Source organism: Solea solea, chromosome 7 (genome assembly GCF_958295425.1).
Source record: "Solea solea chromosome 7, fSolSol10.1, whole genome shotgun sequence".
Classification (NCBI taxonomy): Eukaryota; Metazoa; Chordata; class Actinopteri; order Pleuronectiformes; family Soleidae; genus Solea; species Solea solea.
The window spans coordinates 22,105,017-22,125,896 of NC_081140.1; the positions used below are offsets into that span (position 1 = coordinate 22,105,017).

Sequence of the window (20,880 nt, forward strand, 5' to 3'; positions counted from 1 at the left end):
GTTGCATTACAGTGTTGTAAGTGAAAAATGTTTTTAAAACAACAACAAACCCAACAAAAACAAACTTGTAACATGGTTAGTTGTTGGACGTGACCCCGTTGAACTCATATTCCCATAATCCATTGCGAGCATGTTTGTAATATGACCGCCTGCTCGTTCTGCTGACTGCTGCCCGGCTGCAGCTAACTTATTATTATGAACACATGTACGCTGAATGTAGGTCACACGCCACCTAACGACACCACAGTAGAACTGCTGACACGGGGAGTCTCACTTCCTTCCTCGGACGGGACAGCACAGGTCTCGTCTTCCCTGTTAAAGGCGAGGTTTGAAACCGTTGTCATGTGCTGAGTGAACATAGTGAGACCCGCTGTGTTGTGAGCTGAGCTTCGCGCAGTAGCAGCGATGATGGCCGGAGTCAGGGCAGAGGTTCTGCCCAGAGTCACCGCCGCCTGCGTCCTGACGCTGTGGTTCAGCTGTTCACACGTGATCGCGCTCAAATCACAACTTTTCACCAGGCTCGGCGTTTCACCTTCTTCCACTAAGACCCCCATCAACTATCAAACACTTTACTTTAACCAGAAGGTGAGTCTGTTCAACTTTATTATGCATAAATGTTCAATTTTTCTATTGAAAACGGCGTATAACTTATCACTGGTTAGTGTGGCTGCTTCCTCTTTTATCTCTTTCACTTCACTTCAAATTACATGATCGTTTAAAGGGGAAATTTAAGTAAAGGTGAAGTAAAGGTGGTAATGGTGCATATTGAATGGAAAAGAAATCCCCTTTTTTGATATGAATTCACATTAGGTATGAAACAGGTGTTAAAAGGGAGCATGTAAATATGGCCACATGTAAAAAGAATTGATTAAATAAAACAGCAGGAATTCTGAGACAAGTCACAATTCTGAGATTAAGTCAGAATTCTGACTTTAATCTCAGAATTCTGAGTTTCGATTTTAATCTCAGAATTCCGAGTTTCTGATTTTAATCTCATAATTCCGAGTTTCTGACTTTAATCTCAGAATTCCGTCAAATCAAATTCTCACTTTAATGTCAGAATCCTGACTTTCTGACTCTAATCTCAGAATTCTTTCTGATTTAATCTCAAAATTCTTACTTTAATCTCTTAATTTAAATTTTTAAATTGGGCCCCTAATACTCTTCCATATTATTGATCCAGTTGTTTCAAACAGCAATAAAGATATTGGCAAACTCAGAATCACAAGAAGTATAATTTTAGTATGTGCATGTTACTACTAGGGCAGAACAATTTTGAATACATATCTCATTGCCATATGATTCACGATATCAGAGGGAATGGTAATATTTTCATCATTATTCTCATTGTCAATTAAAAAACACATTTAATATAATATATTTATATGTGTGATATTTGTGCAGATCTATGAGAAACAAAGATGTTCCCTTCAGTCTGTAGAATAAGATGTGTATAGGTCAAGTCAATAAATAATCTAAAATTATATTTTGAAACACATTTTGGCTTTGACAAATATTGCAATTTCGATTAATTGTTCAGTCCTAATTACTACAAAAATAACAAGAAAACAGTAACAGGATTTATATCTAATGTTAAGATGTGTCAGACACTTAACAGCGCTGCATACTTGAAATGCAGCGCAGTTCAAGTATCATGATTGCACAAGCAGGATTATGTGTTTTCCCATAATGAAACTGATATGTGACGATTATTTATTCACAACTAATCCACAACTTGCCATCATTGTTTTCCCTTTACTCATACACACACACACGCACCAATTTCTCTTTTTAATGTGTTCTACATACTTAATGCTGTGGAGGTTGTTTAATGTGTTGTGTCTATAGACAATAGACGTTTCCCTCTGGCTTCCTGTAGTGAAGGGAAAAACCTCCACAATCAGCTCTTGTTTTTTTTTCCAGCAGGTTTGTAACTGTCCCTCCTCTTGGCCGCCGGCCTAAAAAGGTCTCTAGGGCCCAGTGAGTCTGAAACACTTTGCCACCCGATCCTCTTTCAGCTTTTCCATTTACCATTTACCGTTACCTCACGGAGCGTCGGATTGCATGTTGAGCGCATGTGGTGCAACGCCAACACACCATCACGCTCGGTGACGTGTGAAGCTGACTCACACGATCACAAGATGGAGCTTTTGTCTTAATGACTCTTCTGTGTCTGCAGTCACGAGTCAAGTCGTTCTTTTCAGTGAGCTGCTTCAAGTCATCACCTGCAACACAGGCGATTATTTATGTTTAGGTGCTGCTTTACACCAATTATAACACCATTTTTATTCCCCAGGGGCAAACATTTGATCATATAGACAAACAAATGCAACCGTAAGTGCCGTAGCATTATCATAAATTCACGAACGAGTATTTGCTCAGATAAGCTTACGGCGCTCGTCGACTTCTTAATAAATTTATGCTCACAGAGCAAAAAAAGCTTAGAAGACCTTTGTTTTACTGTTTCTTTCACTAAAATACTAAAGAAATTCAAGTTTAAAAGATTGATGGAACCAGCAAAGGTCTAACTGAAATAAATAATTCAGTTTTTGAAGCAATCAAATCTATGTTAAGATCCTATTTAAGATGGTTGTCAAATACAGTTCCTTGTATGACTTATAGCTTATAAGTCAACCTATAAGTTATTTATCCACTTAAAGGACACCGTGTTTTATTGTCATTTAATCTGTCTATTATGTTTTGGATTTACTTTACCTCACCAGGAGAGTCAATTGAGAGCCAGTTCTCATTTACAGTGACGACCTGGCCAAGAGGCAGCATTAAGAGAGCAACTTTGAACCTGATTTTAAGCGTGCACTAAGGGTGGGACTTTATAGACATATAATGATGAAAACTAAAGCTGATTTTGCTGCTGAACTTCTCCTTTTAAACTCCCGAAATGCGGCCAAGAGGCAGCATTAAGAGAGGCAGATACAAGAGAGTAACGGCATAAAAGAAAATAATAATACAATATTACACCATATCATACCAGAGGAAAATAAATACAGAGACATATATTTAAAAAGCAAGTGCATCGTCTTGGACATTTAATAATCTGTGTTTCCCAATGACAACTTCAAATATCCTGATTTGCCCCAAAAACAACAACCAAATATTTACAGTCATAAAGGAGCAACTTTGAACCTTCTTCACATTTAAGAAGTTGATTAATGTTCACGTGTTTATAATGCTAGCTTCTGTAATGAACCTCATGTCCAAGATGAGCTTTATTTTCTTTATTCATTTCATAGTTTTTCCTCATCATTTTTGCTTCACATCCTCTAAATATCAGCTTGGGTTTTCTTAGATGATGTGTAGTTAGAATTTACAACCATCAAATCTGTGAAATATTGTGTCTCGCTGTATCTATCTTTAAGTTTCTAACTCAGTTGGTCAGTTATGTCCGTCTCCATTTCCGGGAAAGTTCTCTCCCAATCCATGTTTTTAGTCACTGGGAAAAACAACACAGCATCTAAGTTTATTAATTACTAAGTTTGTTTTTTTAAAGAGTTGGAATTAGGGCTGAAGCAATTAATTGATTAATCGGTTTCTAAATCAATTGTCAACTAAGTGACTGTCTTAAATGTGCTTTCTTTGCTCCATGCTATGACAAATAAATCATTACAACTGAATCAGTTTGGTTTGTGGACAAAACAAAACATTTGAGAACATTATCATTTCCAGGTTTGAGAAACACTGATCCACAGTTTCTGACTTTTTTATGAACCAAACGATTGCTCGATTAATAGAGAAAATAATCAACAGAGTAATGGACTATGGAAATAATTGTTAGTTGCAGCCCTAATTGAAATAAGATACAATTTTATATACTTTTTTAATGAAGTCAAAAATACCCAAATACATTACAGATGCAGATTTTAGAATATGATCATGCTTTTAATAAATGTAATATCTTTGTGTTTGGAGGATTTAAAGAATTAAATTGATTCAGTGGCTCATCAGATAAATTGACAATGCTTCAGTTGCCGCCCTCAGTGTTATATTTAGATACTGTTCACAGTGTTTGGATTAGGGGACAATGCTTCACACCTGGCCCAGCCCACAACATCCTTCCAATCTGACAAGAAGATAAAGAGCATTTCCTCCCATCTCACACCCATTGTCTTATCTCATATGTCTTTCTTTTTTTTTCAAAACCAATTATCAAGAAACTCTGTTTTTCTTTTAACAAGTCCTCATAATCCTCACAAAGTTTTTCAGTTTGCCGCGGTGATCATCATCCATCACGTTGCCCTTTTCTCACTCTCTGCGGGAGAAGCGGCTGTTAGGAGAGCACCGAGTGATCCAGCACAGTTGTCCAGAGGAAATCCTCTTGACTGCATTTTGCCCGCAGACAATGAATGGAAGTGTCCTTTAGCATCCTCCTAATTAACTGCTTTACTGGAGCTCCTGCTGTGGTCGTTTCCCTCATGTCTTATAATTTCCGAACAACAGATGCAGCTCTCTTTCTTTCTTGTGGAACAGTCCACACACACTCGCACACACGCTGAGCGGTGCAGCACACGCACAGTGTATTTGGACTGGGAAGTTATTGCTGCACACAAGTGCTGCACGTCGCGACCACATGGGGGCAGTAGTCGTCAGGGTGTGGATCTGTTACAGGACTAATCTCCCACGTTTTGTGATGTGCATACTGAGTGGGGTGCAAGTGATACAATATTCATCAGGGATTTGCGTTTGACAAAGCACTCGATATATTCAGCCACTTCACTTTGTGATTTTACTTCTCGCTTGTTTATTTGCAGGGTTATACTGTCAAAATCTGCCATTTAAAACCTGATTTTAAGCGTGCACTAAGGGTGGGACTTTATAGACATATAATGATGGAAACTAAAGCTGATTTTGCTGCTGAACTTCTCCTTTTAAACTCCCTCTCTTAATTGTCCCCCTCTCACACGTAGAAGCTCTGCCAAGCTCTCAGCAGTGCAGGCTTCAATAGACACACTGAGGTCTCCCAGAATCTTTTCGCTGTCATTGGCTCATAAAATTGTTGCTTCTTTTGTTTCCACTGAGGAGGGAAGAAAACAAGGAAGAGAGGCAGAAGGGGGGGAGGGGTGGGGTTTAAAAAATAAAACAGAAACATTTTGTATTGAGTGCCAGGGCCTGTGCAAGGGTTGGCCAAACGGAGCGGCGGCATCATGGCTTTAATGTGAGGTTATTGTTAGTATTTTAAAGAGTACAGGACATGAAGATGGCCCCAGAATCCCCCGAGGTCTGATGAAAAGGATAACTGGAACTAATGTGACATCCTCCTAAACTGGCTCCAACATATTTTAATACAAATTGGGGCTAATTATTCCAGAATCAGGCCTGTCATTTGGAAAACACCACAGTTGGCAGCGGACCATGTGTCTGCTGATCCCGCCCACCTCAGAGCGGCTTCATGTGTGGACTCTTTTTTTTTTTTTTTTCCTCTTTGTTGGTTTGTCAGATCAGTTGGAGGTGTTTACTCGCCTGTAACATCAGCACTGATAATGTTGTCATTTGCCTGTAAAGACACTGAAGGTTATCTGGCTTATTTCTACTGTAAAATGGAGTTGTCGAATAAGAGGCTAAAAGGCTTTAAAAATGGTTTGAGTTTGAACGTAGTATTTGAGGTTATTTCATATTGAATCTGGGATTATTCAAAGATATAAGACTTTAGTTACTTTTCCTCATAATGGAGATTCACAGTATTCACACTGTCGTGCTGTCCTGATATTTTACATCATGTTCCATTTTCTACCACTGGCTTTGTTAATGTGGTTAAAGTGTCCTCGCCGTTTGCTTTATGGCTTGAATAAAAAACAAGTTTACCTCCGTTTTTAACTGCATGGCTGTTTGGCATGAACGCATAATGTCCTGCACACCTGACTCAAAAAAGACATGGAATGAACAATTTGCTGAAAACCGTGTCAACAATAACAAAAATGTTAAAAGCCTCACACAGGAAGACGAGATCACAGGGTCTAGAATATGAAGATGAAGATGTTTCTCTATTTTTAATGTAATTTAATTGTATTCAAAACCAACAAGAGTTAAAAAGCCATAATTAATAATAAATAATGTTGTTTTTTTGTTTTTTTTAAAAGCAGAAATCTTTTCTTTGTGTACTTTAAATACTACTAGGGCTGCAACTAATGAACTAATGGTCCATAAAACGTCAGAATATTTTGGAAAAATGTTGATCGTTGTTTCTCAAACCTGGAAATGATGATGTTTGATGATTTCTTTGTTGTATGGAGCAAAGCAACTAGAAAATATTCACATTTAAGAAGCTGAACAATTAATTGTTTTTAATAATGCATAAACCACTCACACTGATTAATCAATTATCAAAATAGTTGATAACTTGAATAATAATCTTGTTATTGTACTACATACTCACTGTGCTACTTTGTTTGACTGTGTTATTTAAATATACAATGAACATTAACACATGTAGCCCTTTTTGAAGTAGTTTCCCTGTATTATTTCATTGTCTATGAACATATGGAGGATTAGAATTTCATTTTTCTTGATGATTTTGTTTGTTTCAGATTGATCATTTTGGATTCCTGGAGGATGGCACGTTCAAACACAGATACCTTGTGGCCGACGAGCACTGGAAACAGCCCGGCGGACCCATTTTGTTCTACACCGGCAATGAGGGCGACATCACCTGGTTCTGCAACAACACAGTAAACATCCCATCTGTCGCTTTTATATTTAGTCCGCGCGCAGTCGTCCTCGCTCTAACGCAACACCTGTCTTTGTTTTCTCATCAGGGCTTCATGTGGGAGATTGCGGAGGAGTTGGGCGCCATGCTGGTTTTTGCAGAGCATCGTTACTATGGAGAGTCGCTGCCATTTGGACAAGACTCTTACAGCGTGAGTGGAGACGCAGTGTCACACACAGATTAAATCTGAATAAAATCTGAATAAACATGGGTTTGACCGCGGATAAGTGATTCAGGAGGTGTAGACATGTACAATCTAAAAGTCTAGTGCTCGTTAGTTAAAGAAGTTGAACATATGGAAAGATTGAGTGCCAGATTAAAGGGAAATGACAACCTTTTTATGGATGTTTAGCTGCCTCTGATGGATGACTTGCCTAAGGGTCATCCTGAGGGGAAAAGCCACACTGGATTAGATGTTTGAACTGAAAGTAACAAGTGCCAAAATGTTATTTGACATGTGTCGTATATAATTTGATCTGTTGTTATTTCTTTTCTTAAATGTAAATATTTTCTGGTTTGTTTACGCCACATAACAAAGACATCATTATAACTGACAAACACTGATTGACGTTTTTCAACATTTTATGCACCAAACGATTACTCGATTAATTGAGAAAAAATCAACTTTGATTATGAAAATAAAAAAAATAAAAAATAAATACACCTTCCAGAGAATGTGTATTAAAACCTTTAGATGACGCCAGACTACTTCATTTGGGAACAATATTTTGTTATTTGCTTTACAGGACAGCAAACACTTGAACTTCCTGACCTCAGAACAGGCCCTGGCAGATTTCGCAGTGCTGATTGAAAACCTGAAGAGCTCTTTACCTGGAGCTCAGCACAGCCCTGTCATCGCTCTCGGAGGTTCCTATGGAGGGATGCTCTCCGCCTGGTTCCGGATGAAATACCCCAATGTTGTTGTTGGGTAATACTTCACTACTCTGAGAATCTGATGACCGTGATCTGTATAATACCATACTAACCCAGATAGGCACTGTCCATATATAGTTAGTACAAATACTCGTCCCATAGTTCAAATAGCCATATAATACAAATGTATACTAGTACACTTTGCATGCAGTACAAATATGTACATGTCGTACATATAATGCATAAAAAAATACAGTTCTTAACAAATGTATTAGACAACCACCCAATGTAAGGTTAAATCCTTTTTTATGTTTCTGTAATGGTTAATACACCAGTATGGTGTATTACGCACTTTAACCGAAATTATATTATTTTTATCCATGATTTGAAAATATTAATAAAGCACATTATTATTTCTTGATTAAGAAGTCAAAGTATAGTTATTTAATTGGATTCCTGAACAGAAAGATTAGTTTCCATGGTTGAATTAGTTTCTGACTCAGTTTATTTGCTAAATAAATAACAGTAACATGTTTTTTAAAGATTCCTAAAATATGTATGTTTTCTCATTTTTATGGCAGGTGGCCTAATAAAGTTGTGAAGCACTGTACACAGACATGTACTACAAATATGTACTGTAACCCCGTAGTATAGTGCATACACACACACAGCGTACGTGTTCATCCAACTGGTTATTGTATTTCACACCATATGATTCGTACGGATTAAAAACGAAAAGCAGGGTTGAGTGGACAGAGTTCTGCTCCACTGTTTCTAAAGATAAATGTCTTTAATAAGCGCCAAACGTTGCTTTAAGCTCACACTTTATTTTACACCGGGCATCACAGAAGTGTGACACATTATCAGTGTCTCTATTGAATTTTGCACTCTGGAAACACTCTGGTCCTCCAGCAGACATCTCGCAGGAATGTTGCTCTGAGAGAACCGAGGATAATGGACTGAGACAAAAATGAGAAATGGTTTTTCCGTCTTGTGTTTCAGAGCTCTGGCTTCCTCTGCTCCAATATGGCAGTTCCCTGGTATGGTGCCATGTGGAGACTTCTACAGAGTTGTCACTCAGGACTTTGCCAGAAGTGGCTACAACTGTGATGCCAGCATCAGAAAGTCATGGAAGGCCATTAATAACATTTCTTCCACTGGTAAGTCAAACATGAGTCTAAACTGTATTATGTCTTTCTTTCTTTCTTTCTTTTTTAATCATTTCAAATACAACTTGAAGTATTCACAGTAATAAATGATCTCTTGTCCACGGGTAAGCCTCTTGGACTGTGAGAGTTTCTGTCCATATGGTTTACACAAGCGTCTTCATGTGAAGCCTGAAATTAGACAGCTGTTGTTAAAACCTGTCGTGCTACTGGGCGTAAACTCCACACAAAACAGACTGTGATAGAGAATAAATGGAGCACTGAAATTCATATCTGGGTAATTTATTAATTTACTTGGATTTAAGTGAAGAAAAAGCTTTATTATAACATCCTCTGATACCAAAAGTATTTGAAATTTCTGTCAGGTTGCCAGCCCAGGTTAAAAGTAATCCTTCTTAAGCATTACACAAGTTTTGTCTCTCATTCGCATATGGAAACACATATTATTATCATATTAATAATAAATTGCTGTGAGATATGTGCAATAGATTTTAAGAAATACTTTTAAGCAATAAAACAAAGCCTTCCTTGTTTGAATTATGTGTTATTTTCAAGTTGTATTTTATGCTTATTAAAGGCTTTTTTCATGTTGATGTTATTGTGATATTTTATGTGCAATTATCCAGTGTCAACATTTCAGTATTTGCACTCAATAGTCATTTGTTCATTTTTAATTTGTAAATTGTTGGTGGATAATGACGCACTTTGTTGTGACGCTAAACCTTTCAAATGTGACAAGGAGCGCGGCGGAAATAACCACATGTCTGTGTTAAAAGATACGCAAGTTTAAAAAAATAAAATGAAGACTGATTATTAATCTGGGAATTATTAATTTTAGTCAGTAAGGCTGGGTTAACTGTTAAAAACTAGTAAAATAAGTATTGTTCCAAGCTGGCAACACTTACGTTTGAGGAAAAGTCTTAAAATAGATCTAGAAAGCGTTAGTGAATAATTGACAGACCTGATGAAGCTGTAAAGGAACAGCTAATTAAAAAGTATGTGTAGTTTATCTCATCGCTGTGATTAATATAATAAGTGTTTTCAAGGCAAACTTTGATCAAATCTCAGACAAGATCTCAAGAGGATAAATGGTCCACGTGTCACAGACTGCAGGTTTTGAAATGTCACTGCACACACAGACGAATCATGCACTGGAGTATTATCAATATCTCATAACACACGTAAACAAGCTGCGGCGCAGCACGAGTGTTTGTCATCATCAGCAGTTTGAAAAGAGGAAAACATCACGGTGTTGCAGCGAGACACAAGGGATTGTTGACAGTTTGTTTGTTGTGTCGCTGTTTTAATTTGAGATTGTGGACTTAGAGTTAAAAAGATAATAATAATAATGATAATAATAATATTTGTTTATAATGTTGCAAAATGCTTAATCGGAGCAAATAATGTTAGAAACCAGATGAGGCTTTTCACCTGAGCAGATATAAAAAGGAAGAGACAACAGCAGAAATGTGATTTTTACGTGATATTTAAATATGATTACAATTATCTATAGTTATTTATGGTCACCTGACTTGTCTGTCACCTTGTGCATTTAGAAATGAATGACTAATGTGGTAACGCCAATCATTCTCTTTGTGTTTAGCCTCTGGTCTTCAGTGGCTGTCAGAAGAGTTCAGTTTATGTTCTCCACTCAAAAGCAAGAGCGACGCTGTCGGCTTCAAGAACTGGCTCCAGGAGACGTGGGTGAACCTGGCGATGGTGGACTATCCCTACGAAGCTAATTTCCTCCAGCCGCTGCCTCGCTGGCCGATCCAGGTATGAAAACGACCACCGGTAAATCTCTGTATCGAAGAACCAAAGCCGGATTTTGTATGAAAACACACAACATGAGCCTTTTTACAGACGGATCCGTATCAGTTAAGTTAAGTTTGACTATAGGGACATTTTATGGGTGTTGGAAATGGTGTCACTTTAATTAATATGTGTGTTTAACCTCTTTACAATGATCATCTCCATGTTAGATGTTTGCAGCGTAGAAAAACCTTTAGTGTACACAGATGTGGCTTTACAGGCTATCTTTTAAAAACAACGCAAAACAAGAAGATGAAGAACAGGATCACATGCAATCTACCTGTCTCTTTCTTTCACTTACCAGCTGCTTATGCCGTCTCTTAATTATCTTTTAAAGTCATATTTATAATTCTGGACATTCTATTTTTATTCTTAGCCCCCAGACGGTCATAGCATGTGCACATGGTTACAACTCTTTCTCTGAGGCTTCCTTATATCAAGTAAGAATAACTTAGAGACACTGTTCAAACTTTCAGTGTGGGCTCATTGTGTTGGTTTTACCATGATATTACTTTTGTGTATGAAAACTACACCTAAGTACATGGTTTTACTGCAAAATATCAAGCCTCTGTCACATTTCTTTGCCGAAAGGGTGTAATTACGACATCTTAGCAATCATTGTCAATATTTATATTACATTCACATGAGTCCATAGATCAATTTACTCACTAATATGAACAAATCTGTATCGATTTCGCAGTTGTTTTCTAAAATGTACACATTTTAATTTCTAGTTAAACTGATTCATTTGCTTTCTTTCTTTCTGTCTTTCTTTTTTTGCAGCTTTGCATTTTCCGTTTGTCTTTGCTTAAGCACCTGAGTCTGAACCTGACAGCCCGTCTTTAATTGAAATGAATGTGCGTTTCACTCGATTGTGTTACAAGTGTTTGTTGTGGTCTTCCAGTCCCTTTGTTTACAACAGCTGTCAATTAGCTTCATTAATATTCATAAGGATGGCGTCTCTTTTAGATTTTCAAAAGAGATACTCTTTAGGCGAGCAGCTACTAGTAAGCCACCATTCTTTTTTCCCCCACTTGCACACTCCGTCAGATCTCTGAGGTGTTCCTCTCAGGACGCTCACATTCGCCCAGTGCAGCTCACGAGGCCGTTAAACAGTTGTTCACCACCCTCTTTTCAATGGAGCGGGAACAAATACTTCACTTAAAGTTGCCAAAATTAGAAAAACAATCACTACAATCATGTAAAAAAGTGTCATTAGCTTTGTGTGAAAGAGTCTGTGTGAGACTGACTTTGGTGCAGTGTATTCTCCCGGTCTCCCCGGAACGTCACGTGCATAAACCAAACTCTGCTATTGACCCGGGCTCTGTGTTCGGTCTCTCAGTAGCCCCTCCCCTTCCCTGTCCCTCACATGGCACTCACTGAATAAAACTTTTCACAAGACTGATTTTTCATTTTTTTTTGTTATTTGTGTATCATTTAGCGCTTGAATAGACCTGAGATCATCACATTAAATGGAGCAAATAGAAAATGGCCATTTTGAGTTTTCTCCTTCCTGGCTCTTTGCCTTTTAATGTATGCGACCCCTATGGGTGGTTTAAGCAGTTTAGGCAGTGGGTGCAAAGAGGAGCTTTTTTAATGACAAAGCTAATGTGATTATGTGAGTGAGTGTGAGAACTGGGTATTGTGGGCTTAGAGGGGGAAAATCTGTTGGCAGAGATGAATGTATAAGCCTAATCCTATCTGAAAAGTAAGGAGAAGATGCTTTGGAGCAATTGCAGTTTTTTTTTTTCTTTCTTTCTTTTTTTTTTTGTTTTTTTTTACGGTATAAATCTTTGGTTGGACATGTCTGTGGCCCTCCTCATCCATCGACCACCAACTCCTCCCCAGCCCTCAGACAAAAGCCTTAGTAACAGACTCCACACTAGCGCAGCTCCCCTCCAACTCCCAAACAAGAAAGCCCAGTTTCCCTGCCTCACAAAGAGCACAGAACAACAGCCACGGCCAACTCTGCCGCTGCAACCATAACAACACGCAGAAAAATAAGACAAAAGCTCAAACTCAAATATTTAACGTCCATGCCATCACCTCTGAGAAATCAGCCACGGTGAGACAACACAGTAGTAACGCGGGCAAGACCTCTACAACTTGAGTCGTATAGATCACTGGAGTAAATGGATGTTTTTGCCCCCTGAGCCAAGATCAGAGCCATAAATTCTAGTTCATTCCAGCGAATTTCATATGCAAATCAGGCGCCACCACTTTTTATGTGGAAAACACTTAACCGGCCACAAGAAAGCAATCTTCAGTCTTGTAAACAACTTGGATAAACAGCGCCTTCAGAAAGTATTAGTAGGCCCATTTACTGTTTGCATACTACAAAATCCACATTGTTATCCAGATCCACACCAAATTTGATCTGTTCATAGTTGTCACAACTCACCATACACGTGATCTCTGTATCATTTCATGAAAATCTTGTTCATGTGTTCCATTTTTCAAGGTGGTGTGCAAGTATCTCGGTTTTGACTCCGCCGTGTCCGACGACCAGCTGCTGCACGGTGTCGCCCAAGCAGCAAAGGTCTACTATAACTACACTGGCAGCTCTCCCTGCCTGAACACGTCTCAGACAGCCACTGGCAGCCTGGGCTTCCTCGGCTGGACTTACCAGGTGTGGCGATGCAGGGATCATTTCTCCCCTGCTGCATAAACACATGTACAAACAAGTCTGTGGGCAGCTTTACCTTGTCTGAATCAATGTGTGTCCAATCCGTCTCCCCCCAGGCCTGCACAGAGATGGTGATGCCCATGTGCACAGATGGCGTCCAGGACATGTTTGAGCCCGAGGAGTGGAACTTCCAGGCCTTCTCTGATGAGTGCAATGCAATGTTTGGCATCAGGCCGCGAGCCGACTGGGCAGGCGTCGTCTACGGAGGGAAGAACCTCGCCTCCCACAGCAACATCATCTTCAGGTAAACACTGCCAGTGTCATTGTTGAGTCTGTTTGGTTCACTGAGCTGTTTTTTTATCCCTCAAGGTGAAATTAGTTTTTGCTGTTGGCTGTACGAGAACGATTAAAGAAACACAATACACAAGGACACAGAACAACGTGAATAAGAACTGTCAATAAAAGAAACAACAACAACAACTCTGGTCAAGAATCCTGCAAATGGAACAATGAAAAATTCTCATCTTGTAGTTTTCACTCTGGAGAGCCTGTGTCACCGTCCAGAGGGATGAGTGTGTAGTGAGATCAGTTAATGTCCTGATGATTTCTGGCAAAAAACAGAGGTTACCCATGTTTCCTTTTTGAGACATGACATGAAAGTGTTGTTTAGCAAATAAAGGCATTTAAAAGCTTTTTAAGAGCAAAAATGCATAGGTTAGCAGTTTTCTAAACAAATATTTTTAATTTGTGGATTTATGAATTAGATATGGTGAGTCTGGAGTTCCTGGTTTAAATCCCAGTGTGTGTTGAGTGAGTGATATATTTGTTTCCTCCCACAGTCCAAACAAGAAGATGGCTGTGATTTGTCATGGTGTGTTTTTTTTCACACATTCTCAGCACACACGTCTCTGTTGTTCCATTCCAGTAACGGAGGACTGGATCCGTGGTCGGCAGGTGGAGTGACTTTCAACATAACAGATTCCCTGGTTTCTGTCATGATTCCTGAAGGAGCTCATCACCTGGACCTGCGCTACAGCAATGACGCTGACCCCCCCTCTGTCCGCGCGGCCCGAGCGTTAGTGGTGAAGTATTTCCGGGAGTGGATCAAGCAGGGGTAACGACGCACCTCAAACAGCACAATCACTCTAGCTAGTCTTGAGAAGCCGTGGTTTTAATTTGATTGACATGGTGTTTCACAGGGAGCTCAGTCCATCATAAGAGCCAAAGTTTCTACCTTTTTTTTAATCAGTGTTGATCCTTTTAACATGAAAATCATTCATTTGTATATAAAATTTGACAAATCGTGATTTATTTTTTTGAAACACTTTAGTCATGTTCCCTGCTGGAGTATCGGTTTACACTTTTGTTTGACAAACTATGCATTTAAATCAGCTGAACGATGGAAAGGTACAGTGTTATGAACCAAAAATCGACGTGGCTTTAATTACTTTACGTTATTCTGGTCACTGCCATGTTTTACTAATCTAATGCACAGTGCTTTATATGACAAACTGCGTATAAGTACCTCATACATCCCCACTTTAAAAATCCTGAAAAGCATTTCTCACTTCAAGCTCGTCTTTTGTTCTCGTTACATCATAGTCCTTGTTTATCTTCTTGTATGCTTCTTCAAACGTCTCACATCTGTCTCAGGAGAAAAGGCTGACACCAAATGCTGAATCAAGAATATTGTTTTTGTTTTTGAAGACTTTTCACAGAAGTTCTTAATCTTTTATGTTTGTGTTAAACAGACATTTTTTTTATTTTTTATTTTAAAAGCTGTCACACTTCCACCAGTGAAACTGATTAAAAGCTACAAATCACACTGTCACCTCTTTCCAAATGTCTTTTAATCGTATATGGATGCAACATTGTGAAGACACTTTTGTCATATTTTAGAAAGAGTGGGGGCTTTTGAGTTTCCTCCTCCTGCAGGAACAATTGCATGTGCTTGAGATTTAATAAAAACCCAATCGGAGGAGGGCAATAATGCAAGTGGTGGGAGGTTATTGCAGCTACTCTGGCTAACCTCACCCCCATGGACCAACCTGTGGGATTCCCCCATGCACACATTCATTCACCGGCTGCCATTAAAGCTCTAAATTGCTGCACCAAGGTAGCCCATAGACACTGGTTTGTTCCCCCCTGCTAGTAATATTATTAATACAGCTCCTGGGGGGGGCAGAGAGGTGGAGAGAGGGGTTGATGGAAGGTTAAGAGTGAGTCAGTGAGTTGATGCAGGGACTCGGCAGGTAGCAGGAAGCCTTTTGTAGTTCAGCGTGAAGTCGCAGTTTTTAAATGTCAAGATAAAAGCCTCTGACTCTTGAAGAACTTTGGCAATGAACAGAATCGTCCTGTAATCTTCTTTCAATTCAGGCCAGTTGCCTTTTTGGTAACCCCCTTCACCTTTGATGCTCCTGTGAGTAACTTTTGGTGATTTTGTTGTTGTTGGAGGACTCTATTGAAATGCAGGGAGTTATTATCATTCTTCTTTTTCCAAATCGTGTTTTTGAGGCCTTTCCCATGCCCAAAACTCATGGATTCAAATTTTCCCTGAACAGCACAATTATCATACATGCACGAAAATCTGTACACGTGTGTAGAAGGTCAGGATGAATAAAACATTACATTATGATCATGATCCAAAACCAACAGGAAAGCCCTTAGATTTCCATTCAAACTGAGTTCTTTTTGCAACCACTGGAGTTGCCCCCTGGTGGCTATTTAGTATATTTTCACATCCTATTTGGCTCCAGGAAGATCCTGGAAGACTTTGTACATTTATAGTAGGGGTAATTATAGTAAGGGCTATTAAAAAGTTGTGCACTGGATTTTGTGGGATCACGTCCTGCGCTGGTATGTGGGATGATTATCCACCAGGAGACTGAAAAGCCTGACTCCTCAACATTTTTGTCACAGGCTTGACTGCGTTTCAGACATCCCTGTTTAAAAGAAACACAGCTAAACATGGGGGAGGATTGGTTCTTCTCTACTAAACGCCCTCCTTAAACTTTTCTCAGGACATTGAGAGGTCATTAATTTCGTCAGCCTTTTCTATGTCTCTGACACCGGCCATCAATCAAAGTTGTTATTAGTATTCGCTCGACCCCAGACTCCCGAGTCTGTCCCTGCTTAGACGGGGACCACACACTAGTAGGAAGAGATTAGGCCTCTGTGTGTCACATCACGTTGCACTGAGCACCCAGCACCTTCGGGGATGGGTGCTGCTGAATAAGTGAATTCTTAGGAAGTGGAGGGCGTGGTGGTAATGTTTAACACTATCTCAACAATATGGATGTGTGCACTTAACAAGTTGCTGGTGGTGGGGAAAAAGGGCGCCGCAGGAATTAAACTTGCTCCACCTTAAGGTCCAAACATAATGAGTTTTTAGAAAAATGCAATCCATAGTTTGACCTTTGTGATTAACGCTAAAACAAACACTGGTCTATTACAGGAATTTAACAAATCAATTAGCAAATAACCCCCCCCCCCCCATTAAAATCTCCAAAGTAGAAAAACCTCATCAGTATTTTTTTTTACTTCTTCTCCAAGCTACTCCACAGCAGCCCGTCCTCTCTCCCCGTCAGCCTTTATGTAACAAGAGCAACTTGTTTCCGGGATCTGTGCGTCAGCCACTGATGTGAATGACCCACCAGCACAAAAGCTGAGAAACCTCTTTGAATCGCGGGGAAAATGGCTGCCGCGACTGCGATGATGTCACTTTGCCAAAAAAGCAGTGCCGCTTACAAAGAGAAGGAAGGAGGACCAGTTTGGTCAGGAATCCATGAGAGGTTCTGATGCTTCTGCAGCCGACGGCCTTGTCCTCCGCCGCGTCACTGCAATTAACCCTCAACGTGTTTGAACTGTTCAAATAAGTTAGTATTCAGTGCGTCTCCCACATTCATTTACGTTTATTATAGTCATTTCCCAGCATTTCACAGTGATTACTTTGTGTGTATATAGCACAGACAAAGCAGATGCAAGAAAAAAGAAACATAAAGGTAAAAGCCACTCAAATACCAAATGTTAATACACCTTTTTTTTTTCTTAAAGTGAAAGAAATTAAAGCAACAACAAATAGTCCTTACCAATACAATTATGAGACAGTATTAAAGTAATAAAAACCAAATGTTTTAAATTAAAAAAACATCACTTCAGGATGATTGTGTAACAATCTTTTTTTAGTTTGGGTCGTGACCCGTGCAAACTTTACAATCGATTCTCCAACTTACCGCAAGAAGAAGTTCATGTCTTTGGACACCAGTTAGGAACTTTGCCAGACTCTTTTTTTGTAACCTGATACTGGATTTCCTTTCAGTGCCACTGCAAAAAAATAAAATATGTACTAGTGTAATTGACTTGACTTGAATTAAGTGTATTTATCTAATCGCACCACTTTTTGGACTTATTTACTTATAAGTCAATAATTATCAATAATTAAAAAGATAATTATTAATATTTTTAGTTTGTTTCAAGAAAAGTGCCATGTTATTGCTGCACTGGCAGATAATTTAGCTTGAAACAAGTAATTTTCCCCTAATAGTGGTTATATTTTCTTATTTTTTGCAATGTATCACTTTTTCTTTCTGTTCATACCCAGGAATTAACATAAGAAACATATTTTCCAACTTTATTTTTCCTCAGTCCTGTCGGTCTCACCTCAAACATGCAAACATTTCTTTTAGCCACAAAACGTCCCTTTTAAAGATTAGAATAAAGATATTGCGGTGTTGTACAATCAGATGCTGGGATGTATGGAAACATTGCTATACTATACAGAGTTAATGTACAGAGTGCTATTTTTGTGTGCAGTCCAAAATGAGCTTGAATTGCATTTGAAATTCCTCTTGAACTGCGCTAAGTCTCGGCCACACAGCGATCTGGCTGCGGGACACACACGGTTTATTGTATTCAGCACTGGCCAAGAAACTTCCTGTAAACAGTATTATTGTTTACAACAGAAGTTTCATACCGAGGATTTCGTAAGGTCAACATTTCTTCTGGCACACTGAGCCTGAACTGCACTTTATTCCCCTTTAATTTAACAGCTCCGGCAGCTTTTCTAGTTAAATCGACTGTTCATTATTGAGACCCATTTTACGAAGGGGCTGTGAGGTGCAATTTAATGAATCTCTGGCACAAAGCTCCCTTTCACTGCCGGGCAAAGAATAGAGGCTATTTAGACCCTGTAGGGCTTTATGTCAAAGGCAGCCCATAATAGTTGTCAGGCCAGGGCAGAAATTCCCACTGGCCTGGGAATGCACTAGAAATCAACTTTTGCCATGAGCAGATTAAGACACAAGTGAACAGTTGGGAAGATTCTTCCAGATTGTGGCATCTGTTTGGACACAGAGTTTTTCCCACACAAAAGAGGCCCTTTTTTTTCCCTTTTTTTTCCTTGTTACTGTATAGCACTGAAGTTGTTTGTTTCACTGCCTTCATGTAATTAGATTACAAGTTAACCTCTGTTTAGTAATCCAGACAGGAAGCACATAAGTAGGCGTGGTGAATGAATAGCTGTTTAAAAGCGGGAATAATGGCGCTGATTAGATTAGGGTTTTGGTGAATAATCAACCTTTTTTTTAAAACTTTGCTTTTATTTGCATTTTGTTAAAAAGCAATAAATAAAAAAAATAAATGTAAGGAATAAGTCCTCCAGTAGCTGTTCTGTTCTCCACTACAGTAATATCCTCCAGTTTCATGACACTGTTTTTAGTTGAGAGCACACACAAACAGTTAAAGTGGTGGTAGTGGTGGTGGGGGGGGGGTCTGACAGAGGTTATTGTCTTCAACTCAGCAGGGAATTTCAGACAAATCCCTCTTAGATGCAGGTGGTCGGGCACAAGCAAAGAGTTAAGTCCCGCAGTCCCTTTGCCCCTCCTCTTTGATGTTCTGACATCATTAGTCCAGCCCCCTGTAAGATCTCCCTGCTCTCCTCAGAGCCCATCACTTCTCCTCGGGAATGTTTACAGGAAGCAGCAGCAGGACTAAGTGTTTGTGTGAGGAGATAAGACATGCTTTGAAGAAACTTTTAGTCCAGGAATCACAGCGGGTTCCACAGGTGTAGCCGCCGGGCTCAGAAGAGTAATGGCTGTTCAGACTGCAATCATGAACCCTCAGTTCATGAACTTCTGCTTCCCTGGGTCTGTGATGGAGTACGATGTGGAGAAGAGTCTGGATGGGAGTATCCTGGGTGAGGCAGAAAACGACGAAGACTACAAAGAGACCACCAGGGACCTGCTGAGCTTCATAGACTCAGCCTCCAGCAACATCAAGCTGGCTCTGGACAAGCCGGTGAAATCCAAAAGGAAAGTCAACCACCGGAAGTATCTCCAGAAACAGATCAAAAGGTGCACTGGCATCATAACACCGGGGAATATAGCTGAGGCCCCAGTGAAGAGGCAGGGCTCCCCTTTAGTCCAGCCCAGCCCTTTACAGAACAAAACTCTACCTAAGCGCGACGGGGTCCAGGCCAATTTACAGAGCAAGAGCTTGGCAGCCCTCTTCAGTCCTGTGAAGGAAATTAGGGGCGAAAAAGCCAAGAAGCCACCACTGAGGCACCGCAATCTGCCCCCCTCTTTCTTCACCGAGCCTGCCAACTGCTCCAAAGTCAGCTCCACGTCTGGGATGACACTGAAGGATTTGGAGCGAGGAAACCCGGAGGCTGCAGACTTCTTCGAGCTCCTCGGGCCAGATTACAGCAACATGGTCAGTGACCAGGACTTATATCAAAATGTGCAACTCCGGCCGCAGCCAGAGATGGGAGGCCTGGATCCAGTGTCTTACGACGCCCACCATTTAGTCAGTGGTCTCCTCTACTCAGAGCCGTGGACTAGCTGCTCTGGACCCTCTAAGAAACCAGGGGAGAGCCTGCGGACGGGCCCAGCCCAGCCTCCTGTCTACTGTCAGTCTGAGGCTGCTGCTGCTGCTGCTGCTGCTGCTGCTGCTGGGCCAATAGATGACAATGCACTGTGCACTTTGACCTTCCCCAACTTCTTCACAGACTGCTCCATACCTCAGGTCACTTATGATTTAAGTGGTGGTTACAACAGAGCTAATTATTCATCTCTATGAGAAGCTGCAGATACAAGGGTTTAACATTAGTCCAAGAGTGTTTGACGCTGTTTTGTTGAGGAAATAATATTGCTGCACACTCTTGATGCCGTTTCAATACACCACATCATTTTCCATTGAAAATATATCTGATTTAGGGTCTATATTATTTTATTCTCCCCCTCATTGGAATGAAGCTTAATTACTGGAATATTCACAACATTTCAAACACAGAACCCCAAGAGCTGCGGCAGCACTTGTTTGTTTAGGCCGTGAAGCATCACTGACACTACAGAATAATTTGTCACATTTTGACAAAACATGCTACAACAATCTCTCAGCGAGGCACTATTTCATCACAGAGACACGAGGGGGAGGCAGGGAGGGAGGGAGGGAGGAAGGTCCTTTTTGGTGAAACGATGATCACAACAATGTATTTGTGTTACAGCATTTACAACTCAGAAATCCTTTTTCTCAGCGTATTCTGATTTGCCACTTGTTTCCATTCTTTGGGAGAAAGCCTCAATGTATCTAGCTATTGTAAGATTTAAAAAAATAAATAAATAAATAAATAAAGCTGGTCTTTATTATCGTGATCACAATGTGTTGTTTTTTTTTCTTCATCATCATGG

General features: G+C 39.9%; 2 protein-coding genes across 2 annotated transcripts; both read left to right on the top strand.

Annotated features, from left to right (window-relative positions):
* The first annotated feature begins 191 nt into the window (after positions 1-191).
* Positions 192-15,026, top strand: prcp (prolylcarboxypeptidase (angiotensinase C)). Its single transcript, XM_058634320.1, has 9 exons — positions 192-585; positions 6,540-6,680; positions 6,768-6,869; positions 7,465-7,646; positions 8,594-8,751; positions 10,361-10,533; positions 13,031-13,198; positions 13,312-13,499; positions 14,121-15,026. Exons 1-9 carry the CDS (start codon positions 406-408, stop codon positions 14,311-14,313), a joined length of 1,485 nt encoding a protein of 494 aa, XP_058490303.1. The 5' UTR covers positions 192-405; the 3' UTR covers positions 14,314-15,026.
* Positions 15,027-15,139: 113 nt separating this feature from the next.
* LOC131462795 (protein FAM181B) lies at positions 15,140-20,630 on the top strand. The gene has a single exon (XM_058634321.1). It carries the CDS (start codon positions 19,283-19,285, stop codon positions 20,267-20,269), a length of 987 nt encoding a protein of 328 aa, XP_058490304.1. The 5' UTR covers positions 15,140-19,282; the 3' UTR covers positions 20,270-20,630.
* Positions 20,631-20,880: the final 250 nt, after the last annotated feature.

Bases quoted from the DNA above. Each gene is read 5' to 3' on its own strand.
- prcp (XM_058634320.1), top strand. From the start codon at position 406: ATGATGGCCGGAGTCAGGGCAGAGGTTCTGCCCAGAGTCACCGCCGCC. The intron at 586-6,539 runs GTGAGTCTGTTC...TGTTTGTTTCAG, and splicing joins CACTTTACTTTAACCAGAAG to ATTGATCATTTTGGATTCCT. The intron at 13,199-13,311 runs GTGTGGCGATGC...GTCTCCCCCCAG, and splicing joins TCCTCGGCTGGACTTACCAG to GCCTGCACAGAGATGGTGAT.
- LOC131462795 (XM_058634321.1), top strand. From the start codon at position 19,283: ATGGCTGTTCAGACTGCAATCATGAACCCTCAGTTCATGAACTTCTGC.